General features: G+C 40.2%; 2 protein-coding genes across 4 annotated transcripts in view; one reads left to right on the top strand and one right to left on the bottom strand.

Annotated features, from left to right (window-relative positions):
- LOC308479115 (uncharacterized protein) overlaps positions 1-20,595 on the bottom strand; it is a 90,208-nt gene that overhangs the window by 11,462 nt on the left and 58,151 nt on the right. The gene's annotated exons all lie outside the window — the stretch shown is intronic.
- Positions 1-20,595, top strand: part of EIF2B3 (eukaryotic translation initiation factor 2B subunit gamma) — an 89,882-nt gene that overhangs the window by 25,503 nt on the left and 43,784 nt on the right. For all 3 annotated transcript variants that reach the window (XM_081009471.1, XM_081009472.1, XM_081009473.1), the window contains exons 4-6: positions 754-913; positions 2,230-2,341; positions 19,215-19,304. In XM_081009471.1, coding sequence (XP_080865597.1) covers positions 754-913; positions 2,230-2,341; positions 19,215-19,304 — 362 coding nt within the window. The remainder of the gene's footprint in view (positions 1-753; positions 914-2,229; positions 2,342-19,214; positions 19,305-20,595) is intronic.

Here is a 20,595-nt window from a genome sequence, read left to right as displayed (position 1 = left end):
CATTGTGCTATAACTTACCTGTGAATTTGTGAAAATTAAACTAAGATAGGTGAAATTTGGATTAATTTGTTTTTTTAAAAACAGCCTGTTAAATGAGATTTAAACAAAAGGGCTTTTTAAATGAATGCCCATTTATTTAAATTGTTTTGCATATTTCCTTTTATCTGTGGATAAGTTGTGATCTTGAAATTTGGGGGTCAGGAGAGAATCAAATACAGTAAACTTCATTTTCTCACATGGCACACAAACTAGGAAGCATGGGAACAGAAGAAGCTCAGTTCTTCTAGCTCAGCATTGTGTATGCCAACTAGCTTTCCAAGGTTTCAGGCAAGGGGCCTTTCCCTTATTCTACCTGGAGATGCCAGGGATTGAACCTTCTGCAATCAAAGTAGATGTTCTACTACTGAGCCAAGAAACGTAGCAGTTTTAACTAGGGACTTCTATACGATTCGAGTGTTCTGTAACCTGATAAAAGGTGGTGAGCAGTTTAACGGATCCATTCTGGGTAGTGTACCAGCAGCAGAAATATGCGAAATGAAAACAATCATTTAAGCTTTGTATGCTATAAGTAAGTATCACAGGTAAAATGTCTTAGTGGAATGGCCCATTGGTAATTCTGGTAGCTTGATGCAGATTCCAGAAAAATAATAATATTTGTTGGGATATCCTTCCACATTGACTTCTCCTTGACAGTTTGTATTTCAGATGTGTTTGCATGTGTATGATCTCTTCCTCTCTTTTCTCTTTTGACAGACAGATGTGTTGGTTTTGAGTTGTGATCTGATTACAGATGTTGCTCTCCATGAAGTAGTGGACTTATTCCGAGCCAATGATGCCACACTCTCCATGTTGATGAAGAAGGCTTATGAACCTACAGAGCTTATACCAGGACATAAAGGAAAGAAAAAGCTAGGTAAACTGGGTGCTCTTGATACTAAAGTCCTGCCATTTTCACAGGGATTGCCAGCAGAAAATGACAGTTTTCACAAACTTGGAGCAGAATCTGCCAACTGAAATGGTTCTCCATGTTTGTGTCTGGTTTCCCATATTTGTGTCTGCCAATCCCTCTGTAATCTTAGCATTGTTGCCACATTGTCCTGAAAAATTTCCAATATCCACATGTACAGAAAAAGAAATTAAAAGTATGTATGTTAGTTTGTTTTAACAGTTATCAATCACTTATTAATGTCTTGACCATAGTCAGACTCCCCATCTTAGGGTTTGAAGCCTGGGATTCAGGGAATTGCGTTCAGAGTCAGCCCCAAATATTCATTTAAAGACAGAAATTCTGACACTAGAGGAGCCTGTTCCTGTACATCTCCAGTTAGAGGAGGTTTTGTTGCCCTGCTCTCAGACTATAGATGCCAGCTCAGAAGTCCTAGTGGAATCAGTATTTCTTGTTCTATTGGACTGTTAAAGTAGATTGAGCCCCTTCAAAGGAAAAGGGAGTGCTAACTAGTCAGGGCTGCAGCTTAAGGCTCTGTTGGAAGTTCACTGGTGCTGAAACAACGCTTGATTTCTCTTGTTATGGAGCTGTCCAGGGTGCCACTATATCCTGGAACCCTTGCCTTGCCAGAACCTAGAATTGATTGCTTTGATTCTTCTTGGGCAGAGTAAACAGTTTCTTGAACAAAGCTGCCACTGCCCTGAGACCCATACTGTACTTGGCTATTTATGCCCTTTTCACTTTTGTATTGTCAATTTTAAAGAGATGACTTGTTTCAAGAATTTATTCTGGAAACAAAAGCATGTGCCCAAGATTTTAGGTGATGAAGAATATCCTTGTACAAAATGAAAAGCTTCTCCACAGTAACGAACCATGTCAAAAAATAATCTGATTTATGTTGAGAAGAGTGGCTTGTGATGACAACCTCACTATTGCTGATTCTTAATGAGGCAATTTTTAAAGCAGTGATGCGGTGCCAAAATGTATGGGAGGAGTTCTATCTAAAATTCACCCAGTATTCTGAGGATTGCATTCTCTACATATATCATTTCCAAATTATAGATGCAGCTAGCTGCAGGGGTGACACTTATTGTTTCCTCAGCTTTTCTGCCTCCCCTCCCTTGAATGGCATGAGTATGCTCCAGAATTTTCAGGAATTCTTTCAGCTTTGATGAATGAGCTTTGCTGACATTTATATATACTGTGTTTCAGCTGGAATATCTATCATTAGATTGCATTAAAACAGAGGTGTAAAATGTTTGTGTTATGATTTTCTACTTCAGTGGAACAGCGTGACTTCATTGGAGTGGATGACTCTGGAAAGAGGTTGCTCTTCATGGCCAACGAAGCGGATCTGGATGAAGAAATTGTCATTAAGAGATCTATCCTTCAGAAGTAAGCTTTGGGACTCCTCTTTCAGCCAACTCATTTGGAGTGGGAGAGTATAACTAAGGGTACTGAAAACGGATTGGGTTGTTAAAGGAAATGAAAAGCAAGGAACTTGTTGTAATGGTAAATAAAGGATAGCTCCTGTGGGTAGTTGTGGGAATATAGGTAGGGCTGGATGTATATTCTGTCCCTTACAAATTTTAATTCTGTTCCCAAGCAATAATTGGTAGTAGTTAAATTGGAGTCAGTGGAGGGTTCCTTAAGAAATACCTACATAGCTACTGCCTCTGAGTGGAAAGCATTGCCTTGCATCTGGTTACTCAGAGGAGACCCATTAAAATTAATGGGCCTAAGTTATTTATGTTCATAAATTTCAGTGGATCTACTCTGAGTAGGACTAGCACTGGAAACAGACCATAGTTATATAATCTAGAAATACAGACAATACAGACAATTCACAAGTATTTCCCCCCTTCAGCATCATTTGTATTAAATGGTGTCTAGAACAACTTCCTAGACTGCTGTTCTGCCATGGATTGATGTTGAACATTTGACTTCTGATTTTTCACTTGTTGCAACTACCATATTACTTAATGTACAATAACACATGCAGTTCCCTTTCTTAATCAGCATGGTTGCATTTGATTCCTGCATTGCAGGGGGTTGGACTAAGTGATCCTTGGGGTCCCTTCCAATTTACAATTCTATGTTTCTATTATTATTGAGTTGTCTGTATCACTTTTTGGAGAGGATTTTCTCTTGATTATGTTGTGTTTTAGATGCAGTTCTTGTTTGCTAGCTCATATGCCAAATGCAACTTACTGTCTTTACCAGTCAGTTGGATTGTGTCCAGTGAAGTTGTTCGGTTCATGTTTGGATTCCCACTTGCATAACAGAGCTACTCTTTTCTCTCTTCCCTCCATGTAACCTCCCCATTTGTTCTGGAGTTTCCTCCAAACCTCTGAATAAATTTGGGAGAGGTACATAGAATGAGGAGAGGGAGGGGACCTTCTGTTGTGCAAGCCCTTGAGCAAACGAGATTATTTCATTGGATGCAACCCATTGTTTCTTGACTGTACTTATTTTTCTATTTTGTCTGTGGGGCATGGACTGCAAAAAGCCACTTGATTTTCATAGAAAATAACACTGATTTAAATGTGAAGATACCATAAGCAACACAGCCACTGTTGGTTTCGTTTAAGCTTTCAAACTGTCTTTCTATTGCATGCCTAATCATCTGCGTTGAGGGTTCAGCAATCCTATTTCTGCCTCAAGCATTTCTTTTCAACCCATATTTTGTTTGTTTGTTGCATTTTTATAACTTGCCTTTCAATTCTTAACAAATAAAACAAAATATAATACAACAGTAAAACAGTCAAAAGGAACTGTGAGCAGAGAGACTAAACAGCAATCAAGAAACCCAAATAAAACCAGGCACTTTAAACATCAAAAGTATCATCCAGATGTTGTTGAAGTACAACTCCAACTATCCCTGATTATTGACCAAAGTATCTTGAGTTGATGGCATTTGGAGTCCATGAATATTGGAAGTAAACCACATTGTCTCCCCTGATCTAAATAAATAGATATTTTATTTAAAAAAGTCTGTTTTTAAAAATCAAGTTCCTGAACTTGACAGAAAGCTGGTTCTGTAACCTGGGAGCCACCACCAAGAGTGCCCTTTCCATTGTGGCTACCAACTTAATTAGAGATAGAACCACCACAAGTTTTTCTCAATTAGATCTTAGAGTGGGGAAACATACTGCTTCCTTCATGCAGTTTACTTAAACCTTGTAAGCCACTGGCTCAGTTTGAGCATGACACTAAGCTAAACCATGGCTAAGTTTAACGAGTATGTGTGCTCGTGCATATTTGGAAAACTGCAGTTGCTTTATTTCTCCCTTGTTCTTGCTGCACTGCAAGAAGTTAAGTGATGGATTGGCTTAATGTTACATCTGAACCCGGGCTCATGGTTTGTCTCCCCCAAACAAACCAATGTCCTCAGTAACAACTACTAAAATAAATTAAAAGCTGCAATAGTTTATTCAGTTGGTCCCAAACACCCTCTTGACTAAAACTGTCATCACCTGATGTCTGAAAACTAACAAAGAAGTAGAAAAGTGGGGTTCCCTGAGGAAGATGTTATTTAATTTAGGGTCTTTTCAGTAGAAGCACCAAACTTGTGTCATCATCCTTGCACTTCTGGCAGAATGGGAGTCTGAAGCCAGGCCTTCAAAGGTAACTTGTGTGAGCAGGTTTATATAGAAGAAGGCAATCCATGAGGAATCCTGGTTCCAAACTGTTTAGAAATTGGAGCAGAATATGGTGATTATCTGTAAAATTGCTGGAACTTATATGGAAGAGACCAAACCTGTTGAAATAGTGACTGATCTGATGATAATACCGAATATTTTATATAAGCTGCTTAAATAATTTTTTTTTATATTAAGCCCTATATGCATTTTATAAATTAACATAAATTAATATTAACATGTAGCTGTTCAGGTTCTGTTGCACTAGAGATCTTAACTTTCTAAAAAAAAAAAAAAAATGACGGTGAGGATCCTGTTGGGTTTCCCCCCCTGTATTTTGAAAATTGAAATTTCTGCAATATTTACTTAGAGGTCAATATTATTCAGAGCTACACACATAACCTACAACTCAATTCTAAATTCTATGTCGTAGATCCAACACAGAGTTATGCTTGCGAGATTTAGGCCTATCATCTGCTCATGTACTGCACAAATCTTCTTAAGCTCACAGATAAAATATATCCTGGTACCCTCTTTTGTGTCCATGGAAAAATATTTGCCTTAAAGTGACCATGGACTCCATTTCATTCTGGATCCCTTGCCTCTGACACCTTCGCACCACCTCCACCCTCACCCCTTATGCCCTATTGGTCAAAGCAGGGCAGCAGCTAGCCCTGCCCATTTTTCCTGACTTCTGTTCAGTGTCCTCCGACCCCACAGAAGCTTCACTTCACCAAACTCCATCTCTTTAAGCATTTTGGCAAGCCATGGGGTTGAGGAAATAATGAGAATTCCATTGGCCTTCGTTCCTCCCTCCCCCCTCAAGGATGTGGGGGCTGATATATTTGTTTTCAAAGAGTGATTATTATGGGCAGGGAATTGTTTGCCTCACCTTAAGACATTTATGGTTTCACAAAGAAACACAGTAAAAGACACCTGTTGGAGCAGGTCTAAATTTGGAGCATTTCCTTTTAAAATGCTGCTGGGTTGTTTGAGGATGAGCTGTCCCTAATAAACCATCCGCCTTCGTGGGTGTTCCATCTGTGCAAATGCAGGTGCAGTGCTGCTTCCAGAGGATGTGCTAATAAATCACAGTGACAATCCGGACTACTCATTACCTCATACAGAAAAGAATACCTCCTATATAAATGTATGGGGTAATTGCAAGAATGGCTTTGAAGTGACAGTGCAGCCTTCTTTTAAAAGATCATACTCATCATGTATTTGAAACAGGGTGTCTGTGGTACCCCCCCCCCCCTTTCCCTAGTCTCACTTTAAGATGCAAATGAAAATAGTCCTCTTGAAGTTCTTAATGTGAGGGAAATAGATGAAAACCTCTTTAAGTGCAGCAATAAACACACATACAAATGTTGGTAGATCATGGGGACTTTTGGTTCGGGTAACTCCACTTAAAATGAATATAAAATAAAGACAAAACCTAAATTAAAACAAAAGGAAACATCAACCCTTGGGTTCACTTGCAACATTTTTAATTTTTTTGCCACGGTCTTCTCTTTAAATTCCCTCTCTAAAAGCCAACTTGACTCCTTTTGTACCTTTGGAGCATAATACCATAACAGAGTGTAGCTGCTATAAAGTACATATTTCAGGTTAATTTTGGGTTTTATGTCAATGTTGAGGTTTTTACGGTTTCCTCCAAGGCATCATAAATCACCATGATTAGAAAAGGGGTAACTAGTGAGAAGGGCATGTTAAATAGCTAAAAGATCCACCCCCACCCCCGCTCCACCCCCCTTTGGTAGATTCAGAGGATTCCTCTCCCCTGCCCCCTTTATTGGCAGTTTAGCTATTTGCCATAAGTGGTTGGAGGATGGAATTCTCTGCATGTCAGACTAAGTGCTGATTTTTAAAATATAGTTTGCTATGCTTTTGGTACACTCCTGTCCCAAGCTGCCTGCAACAGCCACAAGCTCTGTCTAAATATCCTGGGGAAATTACCAGAAAAGAATCATTTGGAAGAGATTTTTTAAAAAAATTATTATTATTTAAAAAATCAAATTTTATAGTTGGCTGTGTGCCTGATTTTACAATAGTGTGCCCATGGAGTGAGTCATCAGTTTGCCTTAACTCTAACCTCCTTTGCAGAGTGTGGATTTGTGATGGAGAACCTTCTGTGAGTGTTTGGATGCATATATTTTTCTTCAAATTTGAGGGGCACCTTGGTTCACTCTTTGTACTTGGCATCAATGCTATGAACTGATCCTGGTAGTGACACCAAATACTTCAGGGTTGTCCTGTTTCCTTATTCAAATTAAGGGATCTCAAAGGAGCACAGAAAGATGCCTCATGCAGAGTCAGACCATTGATCCATCTACACTGGTTGGTTGGCATCCGTCTGTCTCGGAAGACAATGGAGGAATGTGCCTTTGGGGGTGAAGTCAAACTGTTGGAAGGTTACAGCGCCTGCTGTGGCTGTAGAGACTGACACACAGCACAACAAGACAATAACCCCCCCACCAACAGCATACAAATCAATATGGCTAGCCTGACCCAACAACCTGCCCCCTCCACACACATATAAGCAAGCCACACTGCAATCAACTGAATGCAACCAACCAAACTCAGGACCCCCTAATCTCTCGCATTATCAATATAAATAAATAAAATAAATGCATAAACAAAGGACCTCCCTATGTGATGTTGACACAAACTCTTACACTAATAATAAGCAATAGAACAAAAGTTCTGGTATTGTCAGATATTGGACCTGGGACCTTCTGCATGCAAAGCATAAGTCCTCTTATTGAGCTATACAGTGGTACCTCGGGTTAAGAACTTAATTCGTTTTGGAGGTCCGTTCTTAACCTAAATAAAAAAATCCTTCCAGTAGCACTGTTCTTAACCTGAGGTACCACTTTAGCTAATGGGGCCTCCTGCTGCCACCGTGCGATTTCTGTTCTCATCCTGAAGCAAAGTTCTTAACCCAAGGTACTATTTCTGGGTTAGCAGAGTCTGTAACCTGAAGCATCTGTAACCTGAGGTACCACTGTATATCCTCTGTATGTGCCCCTCTCCCTTCCCCCATTGCAGTTCTGCACATCAGTTCTTTTGTAGAACTGAAAGCTGTGCATGTATTCCTATAAAATCCATGCATACCTGAAGAAATGTGAGGGAGAGGGCTGATTAGGCCCCTATGTTCCTATCTATGGATGCTGCAGTGCTTAGAGAAGACTGGATCAATAATAATAAATACCTAAGCAATTTCCCTCAAGTGCAAACAGCTGTGCATGTCGGGGGGGGGCCGTCCAATGTTTTGAAAGCAAGCTAGAAACTACTTCAGTAGTTTAAACTATATAAAAAAGTCAAAACCTCATTAACTAGTTTAAATTAGCTATAAACTCTTCCGATAATGGAAGTCTCAGCAAAACAGATGTATCCTCATTGGCTGCCTGAAAAGATATGTAGCATGCTAGATCTTGCTTGGGATGAATGCCAAAGTTGCAGAACCACATCGACATCTTAATGGTCCACCTTTTTCACTCTTCTGTGAACATGAGTGAGTGTGTCTGCACATGCGTGCACACATACATATCAAATTTTTTTTATTTGTTGCATGTGCACACAGAATGTGGACTTTTTGCCTAGAATTGAATAAGGAATAAGGAATTCACTTGGGCCAGAGTTGTTGTTGAATTTAAGTGTCCCGCTTCTCTATAGTGTATGAAACAGCTGCATGTTGGTCATATGGGAGACAATATCCTGGTGGCTTTCTGCCTCTTACTGTAACACAGATATTAATAGAACTCTATATGTTCAAATTTGATAGATGAAGCTTGGCCTGTGTGAGCTCCTGGTACATCCAAACGTACAAGTGTGCAACTGTGTACCTTAAGAGACACTATTGAGGGTGGGAAAGCAGTGTCAAATTTCCTGGTGAGAATGTGAACACTGGTGAATCATAAATGTTCCTTTTTTATTAAGTTTGAATAGGCCTGTGTGTGAGAGAGAGATATATAAGGTATTGATCTTTTGAATTTGGGCAGCATCCTCTTAGTGGACTGTTCCTAAGCTGTCTAGCCGCATTTTACTGTGCTGCTGGGATGGCGCAGAAGGCTGAGTCAGAGGTCAGAAGAGTTATCCATGCCTATTTGAACACGGCCTGAATCTTCTCGGCCACATGTTAGACATATGTTACTCATCAATGGGCTGCGGAACTCCATGACGCAAAGCAGACTGGAATGCAAAGTGAGTTAACACCCCTGCCCTGGCTGGAAATATATTGACAAATGTAAGGAAGCAGAATAGAGAAGAAATATTACATGAAGCACTGCAAGAGTAATGTGAGGCATGTGGCTGTTCCTTCCTAAAAAGTTAAATGTCCTCAATCCTTGAGAGACCCAAGACTGCTACTAAACTCATCTTAAGCTCTTTTTGCAGCTTCTGTTACTATCCCGCAAATGTCTAATGTTGTGCCGTAGCACAGCATTTTTAAAGTGGGTACAGGAATTCCCCCGCACCCTTGTGGGATTTATTTTTTCAGCTACCTGTGTGATCATTTTATTTTCATTTTGCAAGCTACTATTGATTTGTCTTACTCCAAGAAGCCTAGGACAGATAGGGCTGTTACTCAAACCCAATCATTTTGTCTACAAATGCAGGCAGTTTGAAAGAATACTCAAAAGTGATCTCATTGTTTTTAAACTTAGCTACATTTGGTATTGATTGAACTAACTGGAATTACATGATGCCAATTTGCTACACTTACTGCACTGGCTGCTGAGGGAATGTTGTGCGTGGCCAATGCTATTCACTGTGGTGAAACTCAGCACCATCAGGTGGAAACAGCAAATTAAATATCAGCAGGAAACATGAACTAGTGGATTGCTTGTGAGGTCATTTAGGACATTTACTGATGATATTTTTAAAATCCTCCTTTTATTGGTGGAAAATCCACTGAATCATCTTCTGACTGTTGTTCAGTTGGTCCCCAACCAGAATTGCTCTTGTGGTTTTATTATTAATTTGATTGGTAGCACAGGAGAGAGAGTTCATGTGCAAGTATTATTTCTCTTTAATTTCCCTGACAGGCCAAGTACAGTGGAACCTCGACTTACATCTGCCTCTTCTCGCGGACGTTCCAAGTTGCGACCGTGGCAAACCCAGAAGTAAACACTGGGTTTGCTGCAATTCGCGCATGCGCGGAAGCGGCGCCTGCCACCTGTGCATGCGCGGAAGCGGCTGCCGCCTCTACGCATGCGCAGAAGTGTGCTGGTGCTTAATGTGCATGCGCACAATGGCAACTCTACTAGAGTCTGGTTTCGCCCAGTGGCCGGGCCTCCAGAACAGATTATGATCATAAGTAGAGGTTGTACTGTAACTGGAGAAAGGAATAAAAGAGTGAGACACTATATCAGCTTTTACCCTGTTTGATGGCCACCATCTTCATGCCTTGTGGAACATAAATAGTCAACAACTGAAAGGTGAAAGTTAGTTCTCTCCAGTTGCTGAATGCACTGCCTCTAACATGAAAGCCTTTTGTGGGAGCAAGAAACTAGACACGCCACTTCAAGAGTCTGGTTCTGGTTCTAGGTTAGTCAGATGGAAGCATAAGTGAAAACAAGTATTTCCACACAATAATAACCCGGGTGTAGGAAAAAAGTATGTATGTATTTATGGAGAATGATTCAAGAAGAGAGCGAAGGAGGAAGGCAAAGACCACCTTGGAGCCTCCCCCAGCTGCTCTCCAAATTGTCATATGCAAAGGATTTGAGAAGTGGGAGGCAGGAAGATGAAAGAGGCAGGTAAGCAAAGAAAATACGTGTTCTAGCAGGACTGTACTGCTTCTCTCTCCCCCCCCCACTGCCCCCATAGGCAGTTCTACTATCAACTGCCCTTTGGGAATGTTCCCAGGAGAGAGAGAGAGAAAAGCAGGGGAAGAGCTGGATTGGCCCTTCTGTTCCCTCCTCCCTGACCTATTACCACCAGTAATCCTGTGGGGAAGGTTGTGGTTAGTTGCTACCTTAATAAAACCATGGCAATATTAACTTGTAAGACATCTTGGAAGGATAGGCATACCAAAATGTAGGGTATGAATAATTTAAATAAATGAATGTATCAATAAATAATTTAAATATATATGGTGTTTTCCTCAGACTGTATATTTCACAAGTCCATACCCCAAGAGGCTTAGAATCTAAAAATAGACACAATGGGAAACAGAAGGGAAGGCAGATGTAAGCTGGAGAACTCTAGTCAATCACTTTAGTAACATGCACTTCAGCTTGGTTGCAATAGTGTATTGAGACTATATATGAAATGTGTACAGCATGTGGATTGCAAATGCTCCTGAGAGAAATCTGGTGGGCATATGAAGGAGCTTGTTGGATCATGACCACTGTCTATATGTTTCAGCTATTATTGGCAAGTCATTACCTTTCATCTTTGGCTCCCCACGTGTACAATAGGATTATCTTGTGTCTTTTTCACGTTGACTCAGAGGATGAGCAGAAGGAAAGGGGATGCCGTCTGAAAACTGAGGAAAACCTTTTAAAAAACCAAGAAAAAGAAAGGGGGCACAGTTTCAAACTGCTGTTCAAAAAATAGGAATTGATTGTGGGGTGAAACATGCCCAACTAAATAAATTGTTGCAATAAAACTGGAATAAAAATGGTGCAAAATTTTGCTTGCCACTGAATACTAGCTGAAGTGCATAATGGATTGTGAGGATGGCCAAGAAAAGATGCCAAAACTGCTTATGTGCTTTAAAATACTATAGCAGTTATTGATATAATAATCCAGGGACTATCAGATTCCTTGCATTGCATCTGCTGTAAGCGTCACTTATTTTTAAAGTGTTTTAAAGTTGAACATCACAGTCATTGGATAAGCTATGGTCAAATAAAGTGAACATTGTTGAATATCTTTGAGCTCCCCATTTGAAACTGTGAGTCTTGGCCAGATAGAACAGTAATAACAGAATCTCAGGGTACTATAAATTCAGCTAGAACCTAGGTGGGGGAGGGATGCCAAATTCTGTTTGCATTATTATTAAAACTATTTGTGCAAGAAAGGCTTTTCAGCAAGCCTGATTATTTTCAGAGGGGCCCCATTTTTCAATTCTTGCAGTAGAATGGGCTAGGGTTGTGGCTGGAACATTTCACCCGAAGGGCAGCCTCCAGATAGAATATCTAAAAAGAACCCCTGAGAACAGGACCTCTTCAGACTCCCTTTTCTCCTGCAGCCTTTGGTTTTAAGAGTACTTGAAACATATTGTTCATCAGGTAGAGTACTGCTCTGTGCTTGGTCCATGCGTTAGCGTTTCAGTGAACACCTCTTTCCCAGGCCAAGCAGCTATTGAATTTTTTTTAAGCTTTTCAGGAAGGAGAGTATGTGAGCACATATTTAGCTGCACCAGACGCTATTGAAAGAATAATGGATTCAGCTCCATTCTTCTCCTAATGGCCAGACTACTGGAGCGCGGTTGTGTCAAAATTATTTCATTTCTGTGTTTCAGTCTTACTTTTGCTCACCCTCTCAGCCCCAAGTGTACTTAATGAGAATGCTGAAGGCCAGAATTTAAAATTCTGTGTTGGGCAAAGCCCTTTAACCTGTGGGTTTTTCCATTATTATTATTTTTTGGGGGGTCCCCCTCACTATCTGTCTGCACGATAAGACAGAGCATTCCTTCTTGTTCTGTTCTTGTTTTCCTTCTCCGGCCTCTGCTTGATATATCTATTCCTTAATAATAGAGTGCTAGGATACAGCCATTGTGAAAAGTACATTGGTGTATGAAGATAAGAGACATTTTGGAAGCTGGGTAGGATTCTTACATGGCTCATGTTACTTAAAAAGAGGAAAGTGAGAAGAAAAATGTAGGAAGTCGTGAGTGCTTACCATTGAAGATGAACTTAAGTCAGGGTGAGAACAGGCAACCTCCAGCTGTTGCTGAACTAAAACTCCCATCAGCCCCTGCCAGCATGGCCAGTGGTCAGAGATGATGTGATTTCGAGTACAGGTTGGGGAAGGCTGTTGTAGGTAATGGGTGTGTATGTTTAGCATGGTTGATTTTCCAACACACTGCTTGAGTTTGCTGGGTCTAGAATAGTGTGTGTTCTGTGAAGTGACTCCTTTCTAGTATGGATAAAATGGAACAGTTGTGGAGAACTGAATATTTCAGGTTCTTATTAGAATCCTGAAAACTGAATGACAACTTTAATTGTTTTCAGAAAAACAAGTGAGTTTAATAACCTGTGCTAAAGGCTTGGGAATCGGAGGAAAAATAACAAAGGCACAGTTTTAGAGGCACTGACTTAAGGATTTTTATATCTGGGCTTAATAATTCCACCAACTTTGGCTTGCTACCTACAACATTCATTTTTTAAAAAAAGAAATAAAAGTTTTTGTCAGCTACTGAGTGTCTGGAGTAAAAACGTAGAAGAAAGCCAGCAAAACCCCTCAAAGGAGAAGTTTTGCCTTGTAATCCTATTTCCTATGGCAGTTCCTTAACTTCAGTCATCACACATCTGAAAGAATTTTTATGACCATGTGAGACAGAGATGAAGGTAGTGAGAGAGTAGTCTAATCTTATGATGAAAGACACTCTCCTAAGGTACATGAATCACTTGCATTAGTGCAATTCGTGTGGATTTTTCTGCAAGGTGTCTGAATAAAGGCATCTTTCAGTAGAAAGAGTTTTGTGAATCCAATCTGAATACAATCCTAGTCCCTATGCTACAACACTTCTCATCAAAGAGTTACTCCTGGTGTTATTCAGAGGTGCCAAAAAGGATGACACAGGTGACTCTTGCATCCTGTTCCTTTGTTTTAGCATAATATTCAAAGTGGGGACATCTCCTGTGGGGAGTATGCACAGAAGACTGTAGGAAGATATGGAGGTTTCTGCTTAGCCTTAGATAGTTAAATTGAAAGTAGGGCTGGGTGATATATTGATCTATTGTCCAAAACCGGTTTGAAGTTCACATCATGATAATTGTTTCATAATATTTGAGCTGGCAATACAGTGGTACCTCGGGTTACATACGCTTCAGGTTACACACGCTTCAGGTTACAGACTTCGCTAACCCAGAAATAGTGCTTCAGGTTAAGAACTTTGCTTCAGGATGAGAACAGAAATCGGGCTCTGGTGGCGCGGCAGCAGCAGGAGGCCCCATTAGCTAAAGTGGTGCTTCAGGTTAAGAACAGTTTCAGGTTAAGTACAGACCTCCGGAACGAATTAAGTACTTAACCTGAGGTACCACTGCATATTGCGAATCACAATGTGTGTAAGGGCTAGGTGATATCTAGTTTTCAACATCATGATAACTCACCAGCTGAACATTGCGATAACTCACCAGCTAAACACTGCAATGTTATCAGCAGGTAAACATTGCGATCTACCACAATGTCTGAAATAAGGATGGAACTATACAGAGGCAAGCAGGACAATGTCCTGGCAACTTGCCTCTGTATAGTTCCATTCAACTTGCATTTTCAGCTTGCGTTTTGGCTTGCCTGCTGATCAAAGGGATCATGATGAGGTGATTGATAATATCATAATTTATCTGTTTTGGACCCTAAGTAGTAGCAGTTGCCAGGACATTTTCCTGTTCACCTCTGCGTGGTTCCTTCTTTGTTTCAGATATCGTGACATAGCAATATATCACAATGTTTAGCTGGTGATATATCACAATATTGAAAACCAGTTGTCACCCTAATTGGAAGTGTGGGGAAGGTATCCTCTTTTCAGTGCTTTTGCATATTTTCTGAATTGGTCCAGAGAGAGATGGCTGTAGAACAGATCTGTTAGCTCCTCCTTGAAACCCATTCAACCTAGTCTATGTTATCTCTCTTGATGGAAAGCCTTACTGCTGTCTTTTTTTCAGTGGTGAAGGGACTTTGGTGATGAAATTAAAGCCCAAGATTTGGCTTAGCAGGTCATGTGAACCAGCTCATACTTCACGTTTGAGCTGCGTTATGGTTCTGTGACTACCTTACCCCATATAACTGACTCTACTATCCTATTCATATGTTCAACTTCTACATCTCCACAAGATGCAACAGGGGAGTGTGAGATAAAATGTACAACTTTCTACCACCAGCACCCAGTCTCCCTCCATGAATTGGAGGGATAACTCCTGTAGCAGGGAACCTTCTGTACTCATGCATGATATAGAACCCATATTTTCTGTGGTTCTAAATCTTGCAAGGAGCCTACTTGAGCAGAGAAGTTTTCCCGCTGCAGAAGTTCCCTCTCCAGCTCATAGAGAGCAATGGGGGAAGAACTAGCATGGTCATCCTCACTCTCCCCTCTTGCATGTTGATTAATCACAGAAGAAGAATGCTTGCCCTGTTTATCCATCACCACCTCTTTAAGATGTCATTGACACTGATGTCTCAGTTCATTTCAGATATTTCTATTGTGCTAATGCCACTGAATATAACACTGCTGCTACTTCAGGACTCCACGGCTCTTCTACAAATATTCCATGAAGCAGTTACTACACTATTCCACTTTTACTGTGTAAAAACATAATTCTGGAGGCTTAGCTCTAGCATCCTGTGTTTGTCAATGCAGTACACCCAAAATATTCAATTCATTCATAACTGGTTTATTAACCTCAAGTATGTTCCATGCTAATGTTAACATAATTAGTGCAATGTGTATATAGTCTCTTCTTGAATTATTCCTGCAAGTTCTAAATGTTCTAAAACTGGAAAGATGTTGAGTGAGAAGCAGCACCAACACAAACTAACTGCGCTTGATGTATGCCTATCCAGCTATTTGTTCCATTGTATTTGACCGCATGGCAGTTTTTAATAGATTCCTAAATTCTCTCTACATTTCTAAAACACCATATTCAAACATGTCTTTCTGAATAGCTACTAGACCATTGTTGTTCATGCTTTGTATCTGATGCTTTTTTCCAGGAAGCCTTAATTTTATTCCATAAAGAACAGGACCAAATTAGATAAACTTGATGGCAGATTCATATGTTGGTGTTCTTGGACTTTCATGCCTTGCACCATTTCCGTCCTCCACTGCTCAATTGTCTGTCCATAGCTCAAGTCTCTGTTAAGGGGAAAGCCTCTTAAAAACATTTCTTTTTTCAAGGGGGACACAGGGGGACGCATACCCCTAAACATTTTGTGAATCTTTGTACTTTTGTCCATTTACTGTAATTATTTTTCCCAATTTGAACTATAAAATGGTGATTTTCTTGAGTCAAAATGAGAGTACCCTAAACGTTTTTTTAGAAAAAAGCACTACTTAAAACAGAAGCAAAGTCATTGAAAATCAGTCTTCTACCTCCATCTGCTTTGAGTCAGAACATGAGTTTTCATTCTTTATTGAAATGATTCTCCCCCTCCATTTTTTAAGCAGTTAGGTCCTGCCCCTTGTCTTCTCTTCCAATAGCAGATTGCCATTGTGTTTTTTATGGACTTCTCTATTGTCTATGACTCTATGTCATCCCCAAAATTCTTTTGCAGCTTTTCTTAATGCCCTACCTTGTACAGCTTCCAGCTATTTTCCAGCACTAAGGATATCTCTCCCACTATCCCTCAGTGAAATTAACAGAAATGGTTTTAGTCTTTAAAACACACACTTGCACCTTAAGACTAAAGCCCCCTCTGTCCCCCTCACCATCCCTACAATTATAAAAGGCAAAGGTGCTACTTTTGTCTCATGCCTCTATGCAAGGAAGAATTTAGTGCTCTCATGAGAGGCTGTCTCAGACAGAGATATGTGACGATACTGAATGTTAATTAAATTTAGGGCCCTTGTTGCTTTGAAAGTTGAGTTTCCATGTTTTATGGGAATATAATCTTTATCAGTCAGTTTTGTAGGTGCTCTGGTTTCACTGTGTTGGGTCAGAGGAGGGAAACTGATAATTTAGGGAGTAATTAAGAGGCCTGAATATTATTCTATTAATATTTTTTTTTCTATTCTGAAGTGTTTATTTCTAGATTTAGCCTCAAAACTCTGAGGATCCATACTTGTTTGAACTCCATAGGGCAATATTCTTTTAATCCTGCCTAGATTTGTTTTAACACGGAAGGTTGTCGTATTTGCCAGGAATAGAATTGCAGTGCTTCAGGGTTTGTACTTCCATAAATTCTTTCATGACTTTAATTTGTATTTGATTGTTGGCAGGGTTGCAAGATTTGTATGATCTGATTGACTGACTGGGTAATTTTTTTAATTAAATATAGTTTGAACTCCCTTAAAACATGCTGCATTTGCTTATAAAGGAGTTTGAAATGAGTTTTGAAGTATCTTCCCCGCACTTGGTCATCTTTAAGTAGTTGAGCAAGCAGTTAACATTTATGACTCCATTTTAATAAATGTGTTGGAGGTCTTTAACGCAAACAAAATGTGCTATTCAGGCTAATTAAATCAATACTACCATGTAGGAACTTGCAGTTTCTGGAATTGCTCTCTTAAAGCTCAGATATAAACAAAAACCTCATTATTTTTGTGGTGTACTACCCTGAATGAGGGAGGTGTTTCCTGCTTTATACTGTTAGTGGAATGCATATGGGATTTTGTTGTTGTTGAAATGTGACCTGCAGCTGCATTGGATTTGAGCAGAGCTGTGTGGGGTGGCAACATATGAGAATTCCAAATTCTCCAGCACATTGTCTCCAGTTTACAAGAGAAAAGAAGAAGTTTCATTTCCAACAATTTCTTCAGTTTCTGTAGTTGCCACACTTGGCTGAAGCGTTTAATTCAACCAACAAATTAAATAGGAAGGATACTACAGGTATTGACCCAGAAATCAATTATAAATTATCCCAAATTTTCTCAGCAGAAGATAATAAAAAGCCAATATTTTGGCTACAGTCCAAAGTTCCTTGTGTACACAGTGAAGTCTCTTATCCCATGTCAAAGCAATATACAGGGTGCAATCTGCCATTTAAGTGAATGAGTAACCTTGCTTCTGGGAACTTTCAGTAAGTATAAAAGTCACACTAACAGCACATGTCTACTCAAAAGCAGGTCCCACCCTGTTCAGTGCGATTTACTCAGGTAAATTTGTGTAAGTTTGCACTCTAACGGTGCAATCCTTTGTACAGTTACCTGGAATTATGGATTGTATCCTACAAAATCATTACATGAGCAAGATGGCTTCTGTTTGTGCATTGGAACTACCCTACCCTTTCCTGCCTTGTGTGCCCCCTGCACTTCCTAAAATCTCATCTGGAGGTTTCCCCAAACTTTTGGAGCTGATTGGGTTGGGTGTAGCAAGTCAGGTGGAAGGGCGAAGAAAGTTATTCTTCTAACTTTCTTGGATCTACCCTAAACCTCACTGAAAATTGAACACAGAAGTGGGACTTTTGAGTAGACATACATAGGACCAGTGCTTTTTTTCTGGAGGGACGCAGGGGGACACATACCCCTAAACATTTGGTGAATCTTTGTACTTTTGTCCATTTACTGTATTTCTTTTTCCTGATTTGAACAATAAAATTATGATTTTCTTGAGTCAAAATGAGAGTACCCCTAAACATTTTTTTTAGAAAAAAGCACTGCATAGGACTGTGCTATAAATAATAGAGTCCTTTCCCATGGATGCAAGTAGCAGAATTGCTGAGAGAGCAAAACTGGAACTATCATCTTGCCTCATTCAAGATGCACCAATTGTATATTCTGCTTTGACCCTCATGGTTAGATTCTGACCCTGATTATGCTTCTTCATTGGGTAAGCCTGGTTTCAGAAGTCAGTGCCAAACTGTATGATTCTAGTTTCTTTACCGTACATGTTTGCTTTTACGTGCAGAAGACATGAAGCACTATGTAGTATTTTACTTTTGCTTTGATTGAGTTATCTGTGTTAAAAACATTTGCAGGTCAAGGAGAATTTAAAGTGATGATGCAGGTCATTAGCAAAAAAACAAACAAAAAAATCCCTAGGCTTCATGTTTCTCCTCTGCATGTCATGATCTATTGTCCATGTTGTGTGCACAGCTCAAGACCACCATGCACACTGCCCAGACTTGTGCCCCCTGGAGGTCACTTTGGCGCTGCTAATGCAATGGTTTGACTTCACTTCCAGAGGTGCACTCCCATTGTCTCCCAAGACAGATGGATGCCACCAACACCAACATTTGTAATACCATCTCTTAAGAAGAAACAAACCCTGATTTAAAATGTATTCATGTGGGGGAAATCCCATATTGTATATGGGAAAATTGTTTCTATAGAAATAACTAGCAAAGTGAAGTTGGTATACCTAACTTGAAATCTTACTACAGTTCATATTAACTTGGTTTCTGCATTTAATAAAAATTAAAGAAAATATATGCAAAACACTTGTGAAGAATATCCATTGTATTAGAGGTACAACAACCACCACCACCACCACCTTATCAAATAGTCTTGTGGCATCTTCAAAGACTATTGGATTAATTGTGGCCCAAGCTTTTGCAGGCTGGAGCCTACAGCACTTATGGAATAAGGGCAATGGATGAACAGGTGTATGTTTGTATGACACAGTCTAGTCATGGAAGCCATCAACATTCACCTCCCTACTAATTCCGCAGCAAGGGTTTGGGAACACAGATGTCTCTTGTAAAGCTTTACCATGTAGTGATTTTAAAGTGGAGCTCTTAAAATGGCTGTGGAATGCAGAGCCGAATAACTTCACTCTCTTTCATTCCCTTTCCAGGCATTCTAAAATGCACATTAGGACAGGACTGATGGATGCTCATCTGTACTGCTTGAAGAAATGTGTGGTAGATTTCCTTGTAGAGAACAGGTAAGGAAAGAGGTCTTCTAGAGTCTAAATCACATGTGCATTTTAAAGTGTTTTAATAATCACATTAGAAATTATGTGGAATGCATAAGGTGGGATTTTCTGTTCAGAGATTCTTCCACTGTTGGAAGAGGGTGGGTGGGCAGAGAGAAGATACTTTTATGATTCTCAACCCCATTTAATTGCTGTGATTGGGTTTGAATGCTTCCTAAATTCCTCTTCTCTTAAAAAACAAACAAAAACACAACAAACCCTTAAACTTTTCCCGTTCTAGCAGCTGCAGTATTTTCTACCCAACCTCTGTTCCTTAGGTTAATCTCTTCCACCTCCTATGCCAACCCTGTAGTGACAATGTCAGATACAAATGCCCCTTTATGCCACACAATCTCCAAATCTGCTTTGGAGGGGGTTGGGGAGGGGGGTCGCTCAGAACAGTTTTAGGAAGCACATTGGAGGAGGAAAGGGAGAGAATGATTTGCTTAGTGATATGTTGAATACAACCCTGTCTGTATATCACCTCTGCACACTATTAGTGAAAGAAAGCACTTCTGGTGAGACACTGTGTTCAGCAATCTTGCTTTTAGCCCTCACCTGATGAAAAATCAGCTGGGCTCTGGTGAACGAGAGAAGCCAGAAGCTTCCTCCCAGAAACAGAGCTACAAAGGTGGAGGGATGATTCCAGCCCCAAAGATGGGAGGAAGGTTGCAATTTGCTTTAGCTTCATGCTTGTTTGATGCCAGCAAAGAGCTAAAACAAGCCTTTGCCCTCCCCATTGGCTCATTTTTGTGCCTGTGCCTCAGGTGGATGGAACTCCAGCTGCATGGCAGGTGCAGAGAAGGCCTGCAGGAGTCCACAGCCCCTTCCCATTTCTGAACTGCAGGAGAACCACAGAGGTGCCTCTGTTTGTCCTTGACCTTCTGCTGTGTTCCAGAGATACAGCTGGTGTCAGAGCTGCTTCTTAGTGATGGCTATGTTCTTTTAACCACTAATTTTTTAACTGAGTTTTCCTGAAACATTGGTACAGATTGCATAGTTGCAGACACAGCTGCAAGGCATTGTACTGAATCACTGTAAAGATGACAGCAACAACAAGAATGACATTGATCATATTGACAAAAGGTTCACTGGCCACCTAGTCTATCTAAAATTAGTTGACCACTGGTGCCATGTGTGGGAAGGCTCATTAGTTTTAACCAAGAAGTTACCACAGGACTTCTGCTAGCTGAACATATCAAATGAGAGGGAAGTTTGTTCAGCATAAATGCTTGACAGTTAACTGTATCTGACAAGACCA

This window comes from Podarcis pityusensis (genome assembly GCF_964106645.2).
Source record: "Podarcis pityusensis genome assembly, chromosome: 6".
Lineage (NCBI taxonomy): Eukaryota > Metazoa > Chordata > Lepidosauria > Squamata > Lacertidae > Podarcis > Podarcis pityusensis.
The sequence above is the reverse complement of the archived record's forward strand: the minus strand, read 5'-3'. Positions and strand labels throughout refer to the sequence as shown.